A 19,431-nucleotide genomic window follows, 5' to 3' on the forward strand; every position below is an offset into this window, starting at 1 on the left:
TTTTTCAACATGTCATACATTATTTCCCAAGGAAGGAAATATGGAAAACTGAATCAAGACCAAACCAAGAATGGTTGATGGAAACAGTTTTCTTTTTCAATATCTAGGACATGTGTTTCTTGATCTTGGCTCAGCAAATGCAAATCATGCCAAAAGCTCCAAACTTCTGTTTCAGTAAATCTCCCACGTCAGTTCAAAGGTTCAAATGACAAGGGTTCTACATCCAGATGCAAATGACTCAGGGCCAAAACAAATGGCCATTCTTCAGCCGACAGTTCTGACCCCTTGCCCTTGGTTTCCTGTCTCAATGAATTCCAGAATTCTATCACTGCAAGGCTATGAGTGTGAAGTTATATATGCAGAAGTAATGTATAGAAGCCGACCTTTCCTTTATTAGACTGCAGGATTTCCTATATTAGATTGCTGGGTTAGACTATCAATCCTGAGCATAACAGTTGACGTCACAAAATACCAAAATAGCAATGCTTTGCTACTTTCCTTTGACTTAACTTACTACTGTTCCATACAACTCTTAAGAATCAACTACTGCTTTAGGAACTAAGAAAACTAACACAACAAATGGCAAGTAACCCTGGGGGTAAAGGGTATGATCAAATCATTTCTTATAAATGTCAGTCATCCTTGGGGCAATCTTGGTTCAGACTATTTGCAGACCAAAGCAAACATGAATAAGGTTCCGTTTTTATTGCATTCATTCATTCATTCATTCGTTCGTTTGTTCGTTCATTTATTGGGTATGTATTGTCATGGTGTATTGTGTGGTGGTCAGAGGGAAACTTGCTGGAGTTGGTTTTCTCTTTATAGCATGTGATCCTGGGAAGAGGTAATGGGGGGAATCAAACCCAGGTCAACAGGGTGTGGTAGTAAGTGCCTTTACTCATGGAACCATCTCATTGGTCCTTTAATTTTTTTTTCTTACCCCATTTTATTTATCTTAAAATATGGTTTCTTGTCCAATAATTGACATAGACCCTCGTCACCATAATTTCAGCACAATAAAAGTTCCCTCCTTCGTAACTTTCACACAGAGTACATGAGAACTAATCATATTTACATTTCAGGGGGCAAGTCAAGGATAATTCACACTGCGAAGTCTTTTACAGTGGAAATGGAAAACTAAGTTCGGTTCATTTTAATCTTTGAGATCCAGTCTAGCTGAGCTGAAGCAAATTGAAGGTATAGTCTAGCTGTGTGTGTCTGGGAGTATTCAATTATTAACTTATGTTAATGATTTAAATGTGTTTTTAGATGTATTTATTTTTCTTTTATATGCATGAGTATTTTGTCTGCACGTATGTGTGTGCACCACATGCGTGTCTAGTGCTTATGAAGGGCAGAAAATGGCGAGAACCACCATGCAGGTGCTGGGAACAGGGCCGAATCTGCTCCTCTGAAAGAGCCGTCAGCTCTCTTAACTGCTGAGCTATCTCTTCGGTCCCCAGTTTGTAACTTTTTAATATGAAATATACAGTCACCTAATTCAAGGAAAAAGTATAAAGGCTTGAGGATATTATCTTACTTTGCAGCTCCTCACCTGTCCCCAGAGAGTTCCTATCAAATGCAGGAAATGACTTAAAAAATCAAATAAGGTTACGGAGAATTCTGAGGAAGTGGGAGAGCATGACAGACAGCCAACGGTCATCACTGGATAGAAAACTAAGATTTAATAAGATCAGGAAAGCAATCCAGAGAGCGAAAATCTAATCATTCTGGGAAAATATCAGCATGCTGTACCCGTAGAGACAAGATCATAAAAGACCAGCAATTAGAGAGAGCCAGTCAAGGAGACAGATGGGATAGGGTAGGAGGCAGGAGGCTATCACAGTGTCCTCGGGGCTGCCCAACAGAACTAAAGCCCCTGTGTTTTTCCATAGCCCAGCTCCAGGTTTGTGCAACACGATGAGGACCGGATCCGAGGGCAACAGGTGACTTTAAATACCCAGTCCGTGGTGATGCTTATTCAGTGAATGGTGGGAGCAGTAGGGATGATCTGAGGATGCTGGCAGCAGGAAGGAAATGAGGACTAGTTCTTTGAAACCGGGGTTGCTTCCAAATGAACCAGAAGCCAGGTGAACAGTAATAAAAAACCATACAGCAAACCCTTTTACAATGAAAGCTTCTAGTTACCAAAACATTCTTTCTACCTTTGTATTTTAGTTATTGTTGTTTCCCCAGTAGATAAAGAGACTCACTACACTAGGTTAACTAGGTTATAATTTGGTCAATTCAACACATGATGTCTTCAGGTGTGACAAGTGCCTGCTGAGGCTTATCAAACACAGAGACTGTTAGCGTGTCTTACAAAGATGGATGGCAGACATGAGTGGGAGAAATACTGCTTTGGAGAAAATTATCTCTTTTGTTAATTACCTTTTCTGATGAAATGCAGGCACTCTGAGAGAGGAAGGAGGATAAGGGAATAAGTGGTTTTACTAGAGATAACCAAAACAAGATTTTAATTTCAAAACCACAGATTTCTAATTGTAGTTCCTTTTCTGACTAAGTGACTTGCTTAGCTGAAGAGGAATTATTATAGACAATCATCTCTGGGTTTTGGCGAGACATTTAATAGGGACTTGGAACAGTGTGATAGCAGACTTAGGTGGATTTATAGGTAGCCACATAAGCAGTGTTCCTTAGTGTCACCCTGGAGGAAGGTCTGTGATAGGCAGCATCCGGGCTCCCTTCTGTCCTACTGAGTACTGACTAGCATGAAAATAGAGTAGGATGCGTGTCAAATCTGTGCATGGCTCCAAAATGAGAGGCGTAACGGAATGAGGGATGGTAAAACTGGGGTGTTTGTGAAAGCTTTGGACTTGAGGATGTAATGCCAAGGCAACTGGGAACAGGGCGGCATTCTAAAGAGATAAATGTAAGGCTCAACAAGCTAGCAAAGTAAAGGATGGGATTGGAAGATGTGACTTAACGATAATATCCCTGGAAAACCTCAAGGGATTTTAGCTGACAATCAAATGGATTTACATGAAGCCAAAGAAGCTTAAACTTCAAGGTCCCTCACTAGCTTAGTCTGCTATTGAAGTGCTGTACTTTAAAAGTGTATTAATAATGGGCTTTCTTATTCTTAATGGGAATTTCCATATTACGTTAAGTTGCAGAATGCCTCAAAGCCTTGGACTGCAAACTGTACAAATCGCTGTGACTTGAAAGACCCTAATCTGGTCACATGACTTTCTGGAATATGGTGTCTAGGTTAGGTCAGTATACCCAACAGTTCATATTTATTTATTTACTTATTTGTGTTCTCTCTCTCTCTCTCTCTCTCTCTCTCTGCTGTTTGTCAAACCCAAGAACTTGAGAATGCTAGGCAGGCGCTCTACCATGGAGCCACAGCCCCTACCCAAACTGTGATATTTTAGAGCAACCTAATTAAACAAGCAAAACTTCTGAAACAAGTCCCTCTTACTGGATCCTTCGCTTTGACTTTAACCTCTAGAGTTCTGGATGCTTCTCCCCCTAGAGTACAGCATCTGTCTTCTGGGCTTTAAACATGCATATTACACAAATGAATTGCAAATGAGCATCTCTAGACAAGTCAACGTTTCTAGTTCTGGGCTCAAATATCCACCTGTCTGATAACTCCAAGGTGTGTCAAAGAGTGACCAGTGCTGAAAGCTTGAATTTCCTCCATTCCCACTGTGAGAGGGACACATAGGACCTTCTGCATTTGAGGGATAACTCAGAGTAAAACCAAAGATCCAGGAAACGAGTGGAAAGTGCAGGTAGACACAGGGCCAAATTCTGTCCTTGAAGAGACAATGCAAAAAGAAAAATCCTTCCTATGGAAAGGTTGAAAAATGTTCCTAGAAACGTTGGCTTTTCTAATGTTTTCGGTTCTTTTTCAGTTGACTAGTATGCAAGACTGGGCATCAAATAATCTCACTGAGTCATTCAGCAAGCATTCTTCCAAGGCCACAGTAATATCCCTTGGTCTAGTCTAGCGATTTTTAAATTTTTTATGAATTTTCCTGCATGCCGGTCTGTCTGTGTAGCATGTGCTCTGGATGCCCTAGGAGGCGAGAAGAAGGTATTGGGTCCTCTGACACTGGAGTCTCACAGAAAGTTGTCAGCTGCCATGTGGGTGCTGAGAATTGAACCTGGGTCCTCTGAAAGAGCAGCCAGTGCTCTTAACCACTGAACCATCTCTCCAGCCCCTAGTCTAGTAATTTTTAATCCCCCTTTAGCCTTGGAATCCTTTCTTCAATGTTGAGGTAAACAAAACACAGACTGAGTTCCATTGGTTTGGCAGGAGGGCAAGCATGAAATCCACATCCCCCCCCCCATGCCTCACCGTCCCCCTCCCCCCTAATACTAACTATGTAGTCTATTAGAAACAGCTCTGCTGGTCCTTTGTGTGCACTGAGCATGACTTCCTATGGAGAAGGTGGGGTAGGAGAGGAGAATATGAGCATCTGGGGCCTCAATGATGGTTACCCAGGTGTAGTAAGGTTAGCATCCAACTTTATGATTACAGACCCTGGAGGGTCTTCTATCGAACTTGAATCCTTTAGATAAGGCTTTTTTTTCTTTACAATTAATGATAAAATTGGGCATATGCACAGCCCAGTGTACAAAACCTCCATTTCCATGACTTTTAGAAGTGATTTAAGTAGCAACTTTATAAAATTATTCCTTATTTTAAAGGGGAGGATTACTTGGGGGCCCAGATGAGAGGCACGTGATACCTCCTTATGTAAAGTCTTGGTGATGATAAAAATGCTTTTCCTTACACATTTCCCTTGTTTGGTTCTCGTGGTGAAAAAACCCAAACCCATGATGTGGTCAGAAAGCAAACACTAGGAAGGAACTGCAGAACTGAACAGGAATGCAAGAAGGCCCACATGCATGTAAATAAGCCCAGGCCTCAGAGCTGAGCTGAGCTTACCAGCAGAGCCCAACATGAAACTGGGGCCACTTCCAGGTCTCTACAGCCCGCTCCCCTCCCAGAGACAAGATGCTGACATCTGAAATGCCAGACAAAGACCCGAGTGCCCTGCATAGCAGCACATGATCTAAGAATATGATCTTGAAAGAGAGCTGGCATTGTGGTGGCTATGCACCAATGTCAGGGCAGTCCAGAGAGGGAAGCTCAGAACTCTTTCTCTCAGCATTTCAGGGCAATTGAGCAATGTGGGTGCGATACATCAGGGTGTTTGGCTCAGCCCCGGAGGAAGAGAGAACACAGCTCGGGAGAAAGACAGACAAAGCTCCCTCCTTGAAGTGGGAAGACGGGCCAGCTGTGAGCCCAGAGGCCTCTGCACAAGGAGCCATTTGCGAGCCAGGGATCTTTCTCACTCCGCTGAGCTGGTGCTCTGTGTGCCTCCAGGTATGGATGACTTCACACCCTCTGAAAGAGCTGCGGTTCCACACGCGCGAAGTAAAAAAATGTTCCTTTTCACGGTTCTGTGCTGTCTACCCCTCCGGTGTGTGGAGAGGGGAAACTGTTGTGTCATTTACTGGGGCCTCCGGTGGAACCGAATGAAGCTGAGCATTTTTCTGAGAGGCAGACAAGCTCACAGAGACCTCTCTGTGAAGTGCGGTGCTGAGGAAGCTTAAATGCAGGAAGACAAAACACACGGCCCTTCCCAGCACCGAGTGAGACACCAAGGCTGCAGGCTCAGGGAGACCTGGCTAAATGGCTGGAGTGACTCCTGCCAGTACATCCCTCAGCCCACTCCCCACCCCCCACTCCACTCTACTCCCCTACCCCCTAGCTTTTCACACTGCATCACCCTAAACATAGGGTCCAGTCATTAGAAGTAAGAGAAATCAGAAGCAACCAGGCCAGGAAAAGTGGCACAAGTCCTAACAGAGATAAAGGTAGGGACATCCTGGAGAAGTCTCTCAGAAAACAGCAAAGCTGGGTTTTTCCTCTGGAGTGCTAGCCTTTCCACTGTCTCCAGCACTTCTGCCATCTGTAGATGTTATCATTCCCATGCTCCCACTGCCCACCTGTCCCCAACACTCCGGCAATGGCTCCCACTGCCCACCTGTCTCCAGCACCCCGGCAATGGCTCCCACTGTCCCCCTGTCTCCAGCACCCCGGCAATGGCTCCCACTGCCCACCTATATCTCCAGCACCCCAGCAATGGCTCCCACTGCCCACCCGTCTCCAGCACCCCAGCAATGGTTCCCACTGACCACCTATGTCTCCAGCACCCCGGCAATGGCTCCCACTGCCCACCTATGTCCCCAGCACCCCGGCAATGGTTCCCACTGACCACCTATGTCCCCAGCACCCCAGCAATGGCTCCCACTGCCCACCTATGTCCCCAGCACCCCGGCAATGGCTCCCACCACCCACCTGTCTCCAGCACCCCGGCAATGGCTCCCACTGCCCACCTGTCTCCAGTACACTGGCAGTGGTTCCAACCATCTGCCTATTGGAACTGTGATCTAGACCAGGCCCACCCCTCCTGCCTTCCCACACACATCTGGACACACTGTGTGGAACTCACCTCTTGATCGGTGAAAATCTCTATGAAGTTCTGGAAGGAGAAAGAGCCTGACTGCAGAATGAGCTCTCCGGTGTTCTCAAAGCACTGTCCCGTGAGCACCAGCAGTTTATGGCGGGCCGCGTCAGTGATCATCAAGCGCACCTGAAACACAGCACGCAGGCGCAGAGCGTAAGTGAGGGTACAGAGAGTGAGCGCCAGTCCCTGCGTCCCAACACCAGGATCATGCCTGAAGCTTGTTACCAGTCGAACACCCTCATTCCAAGAGTCTAATTTCCTCAGCAGAGCGTGGGGGCAAGCAATGTTGGACAGAGCCTTGCCTATAGGAGTTCTTCATAGAATTAATTAATCATTGTGGTTATTAGTGAGCCCACAGAAGTGGGTGTTGACTTTCTCCCCCGAGTTTCCTCCTCTTTTCAAAGCAGTCTTCACAGCCGGCCAGCATTTGCTCCACAGCTGTTGGAAAGTGTCTGCTAGCAGCCTGCAGCCTCTGAGGCCAGGAGAGAATTGTGGATCTGTCACTCCAGGTCCCCCAGCTATCCTCAGAAAAGACATGTTTCCAAGCAGGGCCTCAAAGTCATCCATCTCTACCCGGAATTCAAGCCACAGCGCAAGCACGCCACGCCAAATGCAGACTCCAGAAGTAGCAGCAAGGTGCTTGGCATTGGAACACAAAGAAAAGGCCACCCCGGGATGGCAAGCTGGGCCACTGAATTGAAAAGAGTCTGTGCTAAAGAACTCTCAGGGAGCTTTGGGTGGCAGGGAGCCAGCTGTTCCCCGGAGAAACACCACCCTCGATACCAAGGTTCTAAACCGAGTTTGTGAATATTTAGTACATACTTTGTGGCCCATATCATGTTCTGCACTGGCGAGAATTCAAAACTAAACAGACCACGACCCTGGCCCAAGGCCCCTACAGGCCACTCCTGGAAAAACAAGCATACCTAAATAATTGTTTCTCGCTTCATCTCATCCACAGACCAGCTTGGATTTTGCCCTTCACCCCTCAGCTTTCTTTTTTATTTTATTTTTCCTTTTCTTGGGGTTATTCTAGGTAGTCTGCCTGGACATATACTAATCCTCCTTTTTTTTGGTGACAGAAATTGCCATCCCAATGTTTAACACAATTTCATGCCTTAATGGATTGTCAGAGCTTTTGCAGGCAGAAGTAGGTCAAATCAGGCTGATTATGAGGGCCCCAAAGTGGAAGCCACCCATGTGCCAGCAGCTAAGACATGAAGGATCAGATGTGGTATATGTACTCAAAAGGACACTATACAACCATCAAAAGAAGTACAGAGCTGACGGATGCTACCACAACACTGAATCTTGAAGCAATTAAGCTAAGTAAGCTAAGCTGAACATAAAAGGCCACATGTTTGTATGATGCCACATATATGAAATGAAAGAGAAAAATCTGGAGAGAAAAAAAATAGGGGTTTTCAGAAGCCAAGGGGCAGTGGAGTGACGGATATAGTGTGCTATGGACATTTTAGGGAGTGACAGACATGTTCTGGAGTTAGATTGTGATCGTATCTGTTCAAGTTTGTAAATGTTCTTTTAAAAAAAATCACAAAATTATATACTTTCAGTAGATGGATTCTATGGCTTATGAGTCATATCCCACTTTGAAAAAGCGTACAGTCAGAGTTGCTAAAGCGTGGGCAAAAGACACCGCAGCAATGAAGCAATGATCCTGCCAGGACTTTTAGCTACTTTAATGTCCAAGAAGCAAGTCCATTGCGCTTGGCCTGAGGGACGAAATTCTTACGTCACGGTGGGCCCTGAAATTCCCCAGTTACTCTCTCTAGCAATCATTTCATGTGATGCTAATGATACAGTAGTAATGGCTACCATGTACATCTTAGCCACTGCGTGCAGCCTTGGCTGAGCCCTGAGCACCTCAAAACACAACAAGGAGGGACATTCAATGCAGGGGCTGTTATGATCTCCTCTGCACAGAGGTGTGAGCCGAGGCAGCAAGATAACTTGACAGAGGCCGCCAGCTTGGAAGCGGCAGACCTTGGCTGATGAAGCCAGGCCTGGGCTAGGGACCATGTTTCTGGTGCTTGTGCTGGCCTGCCTTCCAACTGTGGCTGAGGGCCGGCCTGGATAGCTCTGAATAGGGGAGCTATTAGGATACTAGTCTTCCGAGTTCCATCCCTGCGACATTCCTGCTCCCTCCATCCTGGCAACCACATACCCAATGCATGTCCCCAATTCTACTACACCCGTCCACCAACATGCTTCCAGCCGGCACTGCCCAGTGTATCCCTGAAACTAGATGCAGAGAGCCGGACTCTGGGTGTCAGGGGAGAATGGAACCCGGGACTTCCCCCACTTGCATTCCCCTCCAGCCGCCTACCCAGCCCCCCTGGTCAGCCAAGCCTCCATCCTGTGAGGTTCTAACGAAGACCTCACAGAACTGAATGCTCACCTCGGTGCTGACTGCTTCATCCGAAGGGTTGATCAGGACGACGGTTTCTAAGACATCACTGCGGTGATGGAGAATCTTTTGTCCTGAAGGCACAAACACACACACACAAAGAAGAGCCCGTTAGCTTTTCCAGACGGAAGCTGTTCGCCTGATTCTGGGACAACAGAGGAATTTCCAGCTCAGATGTGGCCCTGGAAACCGGGAAACCCAGTGGGTGCTGCTGAGCAGGAGGGTGTGCACGCTACAGGCTGAACTTGGGGCTGTATTGGTGTAGCCTGGGGCCCCCAGGCTCTCCCACTGGGTCTTTCACGGTGCATGGCTAGGCAGCCTCCTGACCCAATGGCAGGGGTTTTCATCAGAGACCAGGGAGGGATGCCAGGAAAACTCAACGGGGCTCTTGACATTTCCTTTCTCATGGTAATTGGGGATGTTTCTCCCTAACGGCCTTTCTTCTGGTGAGAACTGCGTGGAGATTAATTAGGAGCCTCATTGTGAAATGAATGACGGCCAGAAACCCGGCTCACAATGAGCCCAGCAGCCAGAATGGCCGTCTGAGGCAGGCTCACGGGCTGTTGTGGTGTTCACTGATTAATTCACTTGCTTGGAGAAAAGTGAAGAAACCGTGGGCAAATGAGAAGTGGAGAACCAGCCCTCCCACAGGCCAGGGTGGCCGAATTGCCCGCCAAGACAAACTGGATGGAGAACAAAAAAGGAAGGTGTGGTTTGGGATGAGGGAGCCTGTTTAAGGAAGCATTGTGCCGGGCCTTTGATCGCCTACTCCTTATAGGAGTATAAGCTGGCCAGCCTCCGCCTTAAGTCAGTAGAGACCTAGGGCTTTCTACAAATACTACCCTGCCTCGACAGGGAGATGAAAGACTTGAGGGGATGTGGCCAGCCTCGCTGATGCCCGTTCTACCAGCAAACAAGGGACAGAGAGGGCGGTCCCTCAGAAATGTGGGAGGAAGCCACGTGGTTGGGAGGGGAAACATGCCTGTTGTTTGGAAGCACAATGAAGCTTGGAAGACAGGGGGGAAAAGAAGAAAATCTGAGGGAGACACCAACAGAGAAAAACACAAAAGGAAACGGAAAATACACCCAGGGTCCGTCAATAGAATCACGAGTGACCTAGCCGTTCCATTTGTGGCAATTAGAAAGCAGAAACCTGAACAAATACTTTTATGCTAATGTTAATTACAGCTTGATTTTAGTAGCCAGAAGGTAAAAGCAGCCGGAGCGTCTGTCTGTCCATAGGTGGCTGGATGAATGTGGTCTACTCACACTACTCACACTATTCACACTACTCACGCTAGCCAGGCATAGGAAACATGAAGTGCTGAGAATGTTACAAGGATGAGCCTAGAGCATGCTACGCTACAGTGCAAAGAACTGGACACAACAAGCAAATAAAACATGATTTCATTTCCATGCAATGTCCAGAGTAGGTAAATTCAAACTCTGAGGGGAGATTAGTAGACACCAGAGACTAAAGGAAGGGAAATTAGGGAGCTATTGCTTAATGGATATTATTTCATGGTGTAATGAAAACATCTTGAAATGGAAGTGATGGTTTATATAACATTGTGGGTGTAATGATCACTCCTGAGTGGTACATTAAAAAGAAAAAGTTAAATGGCAAAGTTTTCTTTATGTATATTTTATCACAAGATGAAAAATTAATGTGGCTGGCAGACACGTCCCCAGAGAGAACACTTCACATGGTCTGGATACTATCTCAGTAAAGCAGTTAGAAAGGAGGCAGTCCCATGCACAGCATGGCTGGATTCTCCCCTTGTTTCATCGAGGATCAGCGAAAACGGAAGCGTCTGTGCAGCGACCTTCTTTTCATGTCACCATTATTGGTCACCCTTGCTTTTCCTACCGGTAATATTTACCAGTGAACGCTACCGAGGCAGAGGAGCAGTCCACACTAAACAGCAATGGTGCCAAGCACAGTTCTGAGACATCCACAACCAGCAACCGGTCAAGCCAGGATCTGGCCCCAGTGTGCCTGACTTGAGATCCCGTCTGGATTACCACATCCTATGATGCCAAGTATAGGACGGGGATTTGACAAAAGGGACATCATCAAGCCCTGAAGAAGAGCTCGGAGAAAGACCAACAGAATAAAACCGGAGATGTGCTTAAAGAAGCAAGAAGACATCAGAGACGACTACTCAGTGGCCGGGTGGGGCAGAGCACCTAGACACAGCAAAGTAAAATGAAGTGGAAGCATGCAATGTCCAACCTCGAAGGACTGGTGATGAAGGAACCCCAAATAAGAATAGCGTTAACAGCTTGAGCAAGCAGAGACCTGAGGCTCATAAAAAAAGATGCTAAACCATGGAAAACGAAGATCCTTTCGTATGAATGCTAGACTTTGTAATTAATTTAAAAATTGCTTTTTTAGCTTTTTGGTTGCTTTCCCTTTTGACAGCCATGCACCCTTAAAGCTAAAGCAAAGACAATTCGAACAAGCAGACGATAAAGTTAAAAAATCGCACAAATCCATCCTTGATCAATGGTCTCTAAGTCCTTCCCCCTGTGGTCTCCTTGGAACAAAGACTTCAGGCATGAACTTGAGGCAACATGAAGCTGACACTTAAAACCAAGATGTGAAAGGCTATTTCTTCATCACATCTTCGATGTGAGTACCCAGAGCACCAGACAGCACAAGTCTAGGTATTAGCTGTGCTCTGTAGGAAGACACAGCAATAAACCAAAGAAGGTTTGCAGACTCAACCCCTTCCCCAGAGCCCCCTAATGGAGCCCCCTTTCTCTGCTGCTCACAATGCTGCTGACTGTACCCTTCCAAAGAGATAGCAGGCGACACAGTCACACTCCTGCCCACATAGTCCAGATCTCCCGAGAGAGGTCTCCAGCCGCTCCCTGCCAGGGGCTTCTTACCGTCCACCAGACTTTCTCTTCCTCCTTGACTTCCTCGCTTGCAAACAAAACAAATGCCAAGTAACAATCGGTGGCCACCTCCACTCTTCCTAAGCCATTTTCAGAACAGTCTGTGCAGGGATTCAGCTAATGATCCTCTCTCCATCTTTGCAAGTACTCAAAGGACAAACTGACAGCGCCTGTGCACCAAGACGCCTCTTTGTAGAGTTGATCCGGATGCAGAAAGGGATATAAAGGAAGCCAGAGAAGTTCCAACTCTTGTCTCAGCTGGAATGTTGTCCAGATTTACCTCAAGACTCTTACGCAGAGGTCAGGCCTCCCCAGCATTTGGCAAGACCAGGGCCCTGGCTGAGGAACCTGTCAGGCCCCTACACCCAGCATCCCGTGGGTGCCTGCTTTCTGGCAGCAGGCGGCTGTCTTCCCTGGCAGCTGAGACGCTCACAAAGCCGCATATTTGGGGAATGTCTCACACTGGGAAGAGGGCCAGGCATTCTGAGGGAGAAGCCACCACCCTTGCCTGTAAAGGTCCCATTCAGTTGCTTCAGAAAAGAAGTTCCCAGCCTCTCTCCTCACCCTCTTGTCTGCCTTCCCCATAGACACCTCATAAAGAAACCAAGGGGGCACCCCGTGAATAGCTAACCCTCCTCAGTCTTGTGGCGGCTGGGCATGAAGTGATGGGGTTGTATCACTCAGTTTCCATACGTGTCTTTGAAGTCTTCCCCCTCAAAATCCCACATAGCCATGAGGCTCAAACTGGTGAGGTGGGGGCAGCAGGGAAGGCCATTGTGTGACAAAGGGTCTGCTTCACTTCAGTATCACAAGAGGACGAGGACCCCTCACAGCAGGGGGGCCCTTCAGACAATGGGGCTTTTGTCTGCGGTCTCCTAGAGCTGTATTTGAAATTCAAACCAGCCATACTTTCCAGTTATTGCTGGGTTGTTGTTTTTTTTTTTTTCTTTTTCCACTTTGAAAATCTGATCGATTAATTGGATCTATGTGTCTTTTAAAGTTGGGCTGTTCTGGGTGCTTTGTTTCACTGCATCTAGGACATTTTTCTTGAAATCTCTTAAGCTAAAAGTGACATTTCTGTGCTTCTACGATACTTAGGGATCTCTTCAGGGAGTTTAAGATTTTCCTCTCAGCATGAGTGTAACATGCCAAACAGAGGCTCTCTCCTGGGTTTCAGAGGCTGACTATGGTGACATTCAGGCAGATTCATCACTGAGGACAATCACACAGAGCCTGGGCTGGGATGTAGCTCAGCTGATAGAACGCTTGTCTGGCATACACTAACGGCCTAGGTTTGATCTTCAGCACTGCATAAACTGGATCGTGATGGTGCATGACTGTAATCTCCTCTTTAACTACCTGTTAAATTCAAAGCCACTTGGGACTACCAAAAGCCCTGTCTCAGGAAAAAACAAAAGAAAGAAAGAAAGAAAGGAAGGAAGGAAGGAAGGAAGGAAGGAAGGAAGGAAGGAAAGAAGGAAGGAAGAAAGAAGAAATCTAGAACCATCTTTTATACAGGGGTAGGTCTTTTCTGCCACACACAGAACCCATAATATAATAACTGGGAGACTGTAGCATCCTTGATGGAGGCAGAGCAACCCCACAGCATCCTCAGTCTAGGCCAGAGCATCAAGGTAGCTGAGAAAGCTCCTGATGGACACAGAACTGCTAAAACTATCTTTAGGTCGTTCTAATGAGCACAAGACCCATCTTGAATTCCCTTTCAATGATTATAAGCCAGAACTTTATTTGAGCAACTTCAATTTATTAAATTGCATGACAGAGAAAAGATGAGGAGGGTCCTGAATCACCGACAGTCAAGATCGCGCTCAGGGGTCTCCAGCAAGGAAAAAGCCCTGTTGCCCCATTCTGTCCCTTCCTCTGCCAGTATCCCCCCACCCCAATGCCTTTGCCAGTTACCTCTCTCAGCCTTTGCCAGCTGAAGACTAGAGTGATTCTTTTTGGGAAAAGCATTTAGCCTTGTGAACCTCACTAGATAGACCCCCATCATAAAAAAAAACATCCTAGGGTTACACTGGGAAATACATGAGTTAAAGGCCTGAGAGTGTTTAGTTAAATGTAAGGTCTGGTCACTCTAGGACCATGACTACCCATGGATGTTAAAGCAGGGAGGGAGGAACGGAGAGAGCGCTTCCAGCCTTTCACCCCACCTATCTACCACAGATGGGCTGTGGAGAGAAAGCCTCTCGCCTCAAACCCTTGCCCTAAAAGTACTAAACTTTGCCAGTCAAGTTTAGTTAAACAGATAAAGGCAAGAAACAAGAGGTGTACTTCACAGGCATGGTAATGACAGACCTGTGGTTGGTAATTACCTACAGGTCTCTAGGCAGCTTTTACTAACAGCTTTTTATTTAAAAACCATAACCAGGCCTCCGTACTCGAGGAACCCACATAATATGCAGGGCAAATGTGTGGTCAGTTTAAAGAGACACGGAGTTGGTATGGAAGGAATTAACTATGGGCAGAGAGCAAGCCCTGGCTCAGCAGGAACTGTCCCTAAACATCCCTCACAGGGAAGGGGTGGTGCTGGCAAGCGAGGAAGCTACACAGAAAGTTGTGACAGGTCCAAGGTGGACCCCTGAGGACCTCTGCCCCACCTGTGTTTCTGAACGGGAAAACAAGAGAGAGTGGGTGAAGACGGGGGTTTCCAAGTACAGTGGACTTCTGAGAGGCCACAATTAGCAGATCCCATTCCCCTACGCTCAAGGTTAGAGACGGGAAGACGTATCTAGAGGAGCCACTGAGACATCCTGGGAACAAGCAATGCCACCTTGTTCCCTAGAGCAAGAAATCGCCTCAGCCTAGAGACACGTGACCATAAGGCAGGGCAGACACAAAATCTTTACGATTGCTTCTGAGGAACTTGGGAAAACAAAGGGTGCTGGGGGACTTGGTGTCTCCTGATTGCCAGAATCCCCAAAGACCAAAGGCTCCAGCATAGAAAACAGAAAGCCAGCTGTTACTAGGAAATGATGCAGCTTGCCTCTGGGGAGACAAAGCCTCTTACCCCCTAGGGAGTCTGATTTCTCCAAGGCCCTTTCACACCTAATCAGCTTGTTCATCTCTTCTAATTCTCCCCGTTCAGCCTTAGGCGTGGCAAAGGAACCTTTTCTAGCCTGGTATCTCAGAGGGAATGGGGACCACAGGTTACAAGCATAATCCAATGGACAGGCTGACGTCATAGTCATGGTGGACTAAGAACCTTCCATGTGGTAGGTGTCAATCTACCTGGGTCAAAGGGGCTGAAAGTCTATCCCAAGAACACAGCAATCAAACCTTAAACATGGAAAGTGATGTAGAAGAGCAAAGCATTTGGTCTTGGCGCACACGCGCACGTGTGTGTGTGTGTGTGTGTGTGTGTGTGTGTGTGTGTGTGTGTGTGTCCTAACACCCCTAAGACATCCTGAGTGCAAATATTCTCTCCTCTTCATGGACCACAAGCCTGGGGTCTAACGACTTGCCCAACATCTCACTCCTGGCCAAGGTCAAGGATGTGACAGTATTCCGTTCCTTCATCTCCTGATTCATTTGCCCAAAACAAAGGTTGCCCAAGTGTAATGCCAAGATTTCCCTTTATAAGAGGTTAACACACAGTGTGGGCCAGCTGACAGTCGTCCAAGGCCTGCTGGATGCCTTGATCAATCCTCCTACCGGGTTGTTTCTGCTGAATGGTCAGCCAAGTTCTCTCCCACCCTCCCCTGTGTGATACTCCCAGAAATGACATTTTTATTGTTGTTGTTGTTGAAAATAATTTTTTTTGTTTCTGATGTTTCAGCTCCAAGGTATAGTTTTGAGAACCATATTGCTCTTCAAATTCTGGCCATTTGCTTTTCAAGAGAATTAAAAATTAAATAAATAAAAATCCATTGTACACAAATTCAGGGCACATTTTTTAATGTAAGAAAGCTAGCTGATCAGTGCTTGGGAGTAATGCCACTTGATTTCGTCACCTTGGTTTCTGGGGTTACGGGCCATTCAATGTTATGGGTCTATATCTCATTTTCCCTACACTCCCTTGCTGCTAACTGTTTTTCTTCCTTGCTATCATTTGCTTTGGTCTTGGTTTCCATGGTCGCTGGGCCTTCAAACCATTCTTCCCTTGAGTGCTCTGCCTTCATGGACTCTTTGTGTCCCCAACATGGAAACAAATAACTAAAGCCCCTGACTCCCAAGGTTCTCTGTCCCAAGCTAGTCCAAGTGGGTAGAAACCACTCAGCCTTCTGGATACAACAGACTGGCTTTTCCCCTGCTGGCAAGAGAACCCTTGTTTGACATTCTACATTACCTAAGGTCTCAATTGAGCACCCAAAGCAGAACTTGCAGGGGAAGGATGCATGGTAGTGGCTTCTATTCCCTGTGCAAGATTCTTACTTTCAAAATCTTCTGCCATGTTCTTTCTCCCACCTCTGTCTTCTCCCATTTTTTCTTGGATTCTTCTTTTGTTTTTTAATTTCTTCCTCCCACCACCTCCCCTAAACTGTCTTTTCTTTTCTTATTTATGTGTATGTATGCGTATGTACATGTCTGCACATATTTATGCACAGGGATGTGTGCATGCCTGTGGCAGTCAGAAGAGGGCAGTGGCTCTCCTGGAGCTGGAGTTGTAGGTGGCTGTGAGCTGCCTGACTTGGGTGCTGGGTACCAAACTCTGGTCCTCTGCACGAAGAGCTAGCACTCTTACCCACTGAGTCCTCTCTCTAGCCTTCTGGCTTTAGAGCCAGAGTTTCGCCATGTAGCTCAAGCTAGCCTCCAACTCATGATCCTCCTGTCTTAGCCTCTTGAATACTTAAGATCACAGGCATCTGCCGTCATGTCCAGAACATCTTTGCTAGGTTTTCTTTCATTTTATTTTGTGGTTTGTTTTTTTTTTTGAGACAGAGTTTCTTTGTGTGTCCCTGGCATTAGGTTTTCCAAGCCTCAAGGCAAATTGTCAAGTATCAGAAGTGAACAATTGGCAGAAGAAAGAAATAAAAATTAACCAAGTAGATGAAATCAGCTCCCTGGAGATCACCTAAAGGAGATCACAAACAACACCCACGATGGGCACTAGCTGAGACAGACAGGACAGCCCGAGGTCCTAACACCAGCAGCGCATGGATAGTACGGACATTTTGAGGCACATCTATTACAGATATGTCTACCATATTCAGGTCCATTAGAACGACGTTGGGCTCACTAAAACATACATATCAACAGTCACGGCGAACTGCAGCACTCCCAATGTGCTTCCCTCTGTGTTCACTGTGGTAAGTCTGTTCCAAGCTTCTGAGCCTACTTCCCAGGGCTGCATATGTGGGGCCTGTGAACTCAAGCCCTCTAAAAACAAACAAAATTAAACCATCTAGCTCCTCTAGCAAGCATGGAGTCCTTTCCTCTTTCCTGGAGATGGGAGGTATCCTTCCCATGAGTTAAACTGTGAATGGACATCGCTCCTGTCCTGAGGGGAGTACAGCTTCACGGGAGACTCGGCATTCTGAGCACCTCTAGATAACTCAGGAAACCTAACTCTGAAACGGTGTCTCATACACAGCAGGAGTTCGATCAATATTTGATAAAGGGATAAATAATAATAGTGGCCATGATAAATTGAATACCTGCCCTAGGTCAAACACTGAGCTACGTTCTTTAGTCTATCATCTCTATTGACGGCACTTGAGCCCTGCTGGGAAGTCACACCTACCATTTTATAGGTGAAGGTGAGGAACTTGAAACCCAGGGCTGTGATGTCCATGGTGTAAAGACCAAAGCCCAGGCCAGGCCAGGGACTGGGTTACCACTTTATCATTTCATTTCATTTATTTTTATTTTTATTTATTCATTTATTTACTTATTTGGTTTTTCAAGACAGGGTTTCTCTGTAACTTTGGAGCCTATCCCGGAACTTGCTCTTGTAAACCAGGCTAGCCTTGAACTCACAGAGATCCGCCTGCCTCTGCCTCCCGAGTGCTGGGATTAAAGGCTTGCAGCATCACCGCCCGGCTCATTCCATTTTCTTAAAAACTGGTTTTCACTATACCTAGCCCAGGCTAGCCTCAAACATTTAGGCTGCTTGGTTCCTAAACTCACAATCTTCCCACCTCATGAGTCTCCTGAGTGCTTCCGATTACAGGTCGCGTTCAACTGTGAGACACCATCTTAAAAGTGTTGGGTTTGGGGAGGAATGGAGAGAGAGAGAGTTTTAGGGGGAGGAAGGGAGGGAGGGAAGGAGGCAGATAGCAAAGGCAGACCGTTGGTTTCACACGCCCTGTGCTGCATTTGACAGCCCCATGGTGGCTATGTCCAGCAGCAGATAGAAACCTGGATCAGAAGCTTGAGTCAACAGACGGAGCCAGATCTAAGTCTATTTCTAGCTGATGCTGTTGCCGAGTGCTACATGCTGCTCCCTGATTACAGTCTTGAGAAATGCCCATAATTAAAGGGCAGGCAAAGGCAGGAAAGGGCTGACGGAGGCACTGGAGAAAACAAAGCGAACATGAACTCCCAGTCTCTTCTCTTCACCTTCACCCCACACAAGGTAACCTGCAAGTGCAGCCTGTTCTAAGGCCGAACTCAAGCCGGCTCGAATGCACAGCAGTGAGGCAAAGCATTCAGGACACCAAGTAACCTGCTGAGAACTCATATCTGACATTCAGATTCAACCCCAAACCATCTTGGTTTGACCTCAATAAACACTCTGATGTTAATACACAGGCCTGCCGAAATGGGCCAGCCATCGGTGAGTTTTATAAGATTCTCCTATGCATGGCCCACCCTTATGCATTCTGATTCAGGAGGCTGGAGCTCTGCCTTTCTGCGATCTCCCGGGTGGATTCAGATGGACCCGTGCTCCCTTCTTCGAGAAACCCGATGTTGCGACAATGGCTGCTCTGGTGATCAGTAAGGACGCAGTAAGCAGTTCCATTAAAACCATCTTTACGTTGTTTCCTGTGTTATTTTTTTACTGTCTGAACACACTGCTAGAATTATTTCCCTTGGACAAAATATGATCATTAAAGACTCAATCAGCTTTCCGCACTACCTATTGATTCTTGGAATCCTTTGATAGGTTTATCTGACATTTAATTTGCCACCCAAAACTCCAGCCATTGATTGAATCCAAGGAAACGGCTGACCTTTTGAAATCTTCTGTTGTTCTCAAAACCAAATTAACCTGAAGCTACCCATCCTCAAACCCATCTGCCTTTAAAACAAAAGCTGTGTTAGTCCTTTTCAGTATTGGGCAGTTGAGGAGGAAAAAAGGGAAAAGGAAAAATACGGATAGAGAACAGAACACACATTAAGCCTAGAATCTAACAATTACGCATCCTGGGCAAGTCTTTGGTTCTTGACCATGGAGCAATAGTATGATCTGGATTTGGTTTGTTTGTTTCTGTTCTGTTTTGAGACAGGCTCTATTGTATGCCAGGCCAACCTCCAAGTCACTAGGCTGCTAAGGATGACCTTGAACTCTTGGTTTTCCTGCCTCTACCTTCTGAGTGTGTCAGGCGAACACTCTACCCACTGACTCACATCGCTAACCTCATGAGCCAGATTTTTTTTTCTGTAAAGAAAAGACCAAGTAAGTAA

At 46.5% G+C, this 19,431-nt stretch overlaps 1 protein-coding gene across 1 annotated transcript in view; it reads right to left on the bottom strand.

Annotated features, from left to right (window-relative positions):
* Map1b (microtubule associated protein 1B) overlaps positions 1–19,431 on the bottom strand; it is a 92,247-nt gene that overhangs the window by 16,775 nt on the left and 56,041 nt on the right. The window contains exons 3-4 of the mRNA XM_087896823.1: positions 8,932–9,014; positions 6,498–6,638 (exon numbers count right to left, since the gene is read on the bottom strand). Coding sequence (XP_087752949.1) covers positions 6,498–6,638; positions 8,932–9,014 — 224 coding nt within the window. The remainder of the gene's footprint in view (positions 1–6,497; positions 6,639–8,931; positions 9,015–19,431) is intronic.

The sequence above is a fragment of the Myodes glareolus genome, chromosome 15 (assembly GCF_982192425.1).
Source record: "Myodes glareolus chromosome 15, mMyoGla1.1, whole genome shotgun sequence".
NCBI lineage: Eukaryota > Metazoa > Chordata > Mammalia > Rodentia > Cricetidae > Myodes > Myodes glareolus.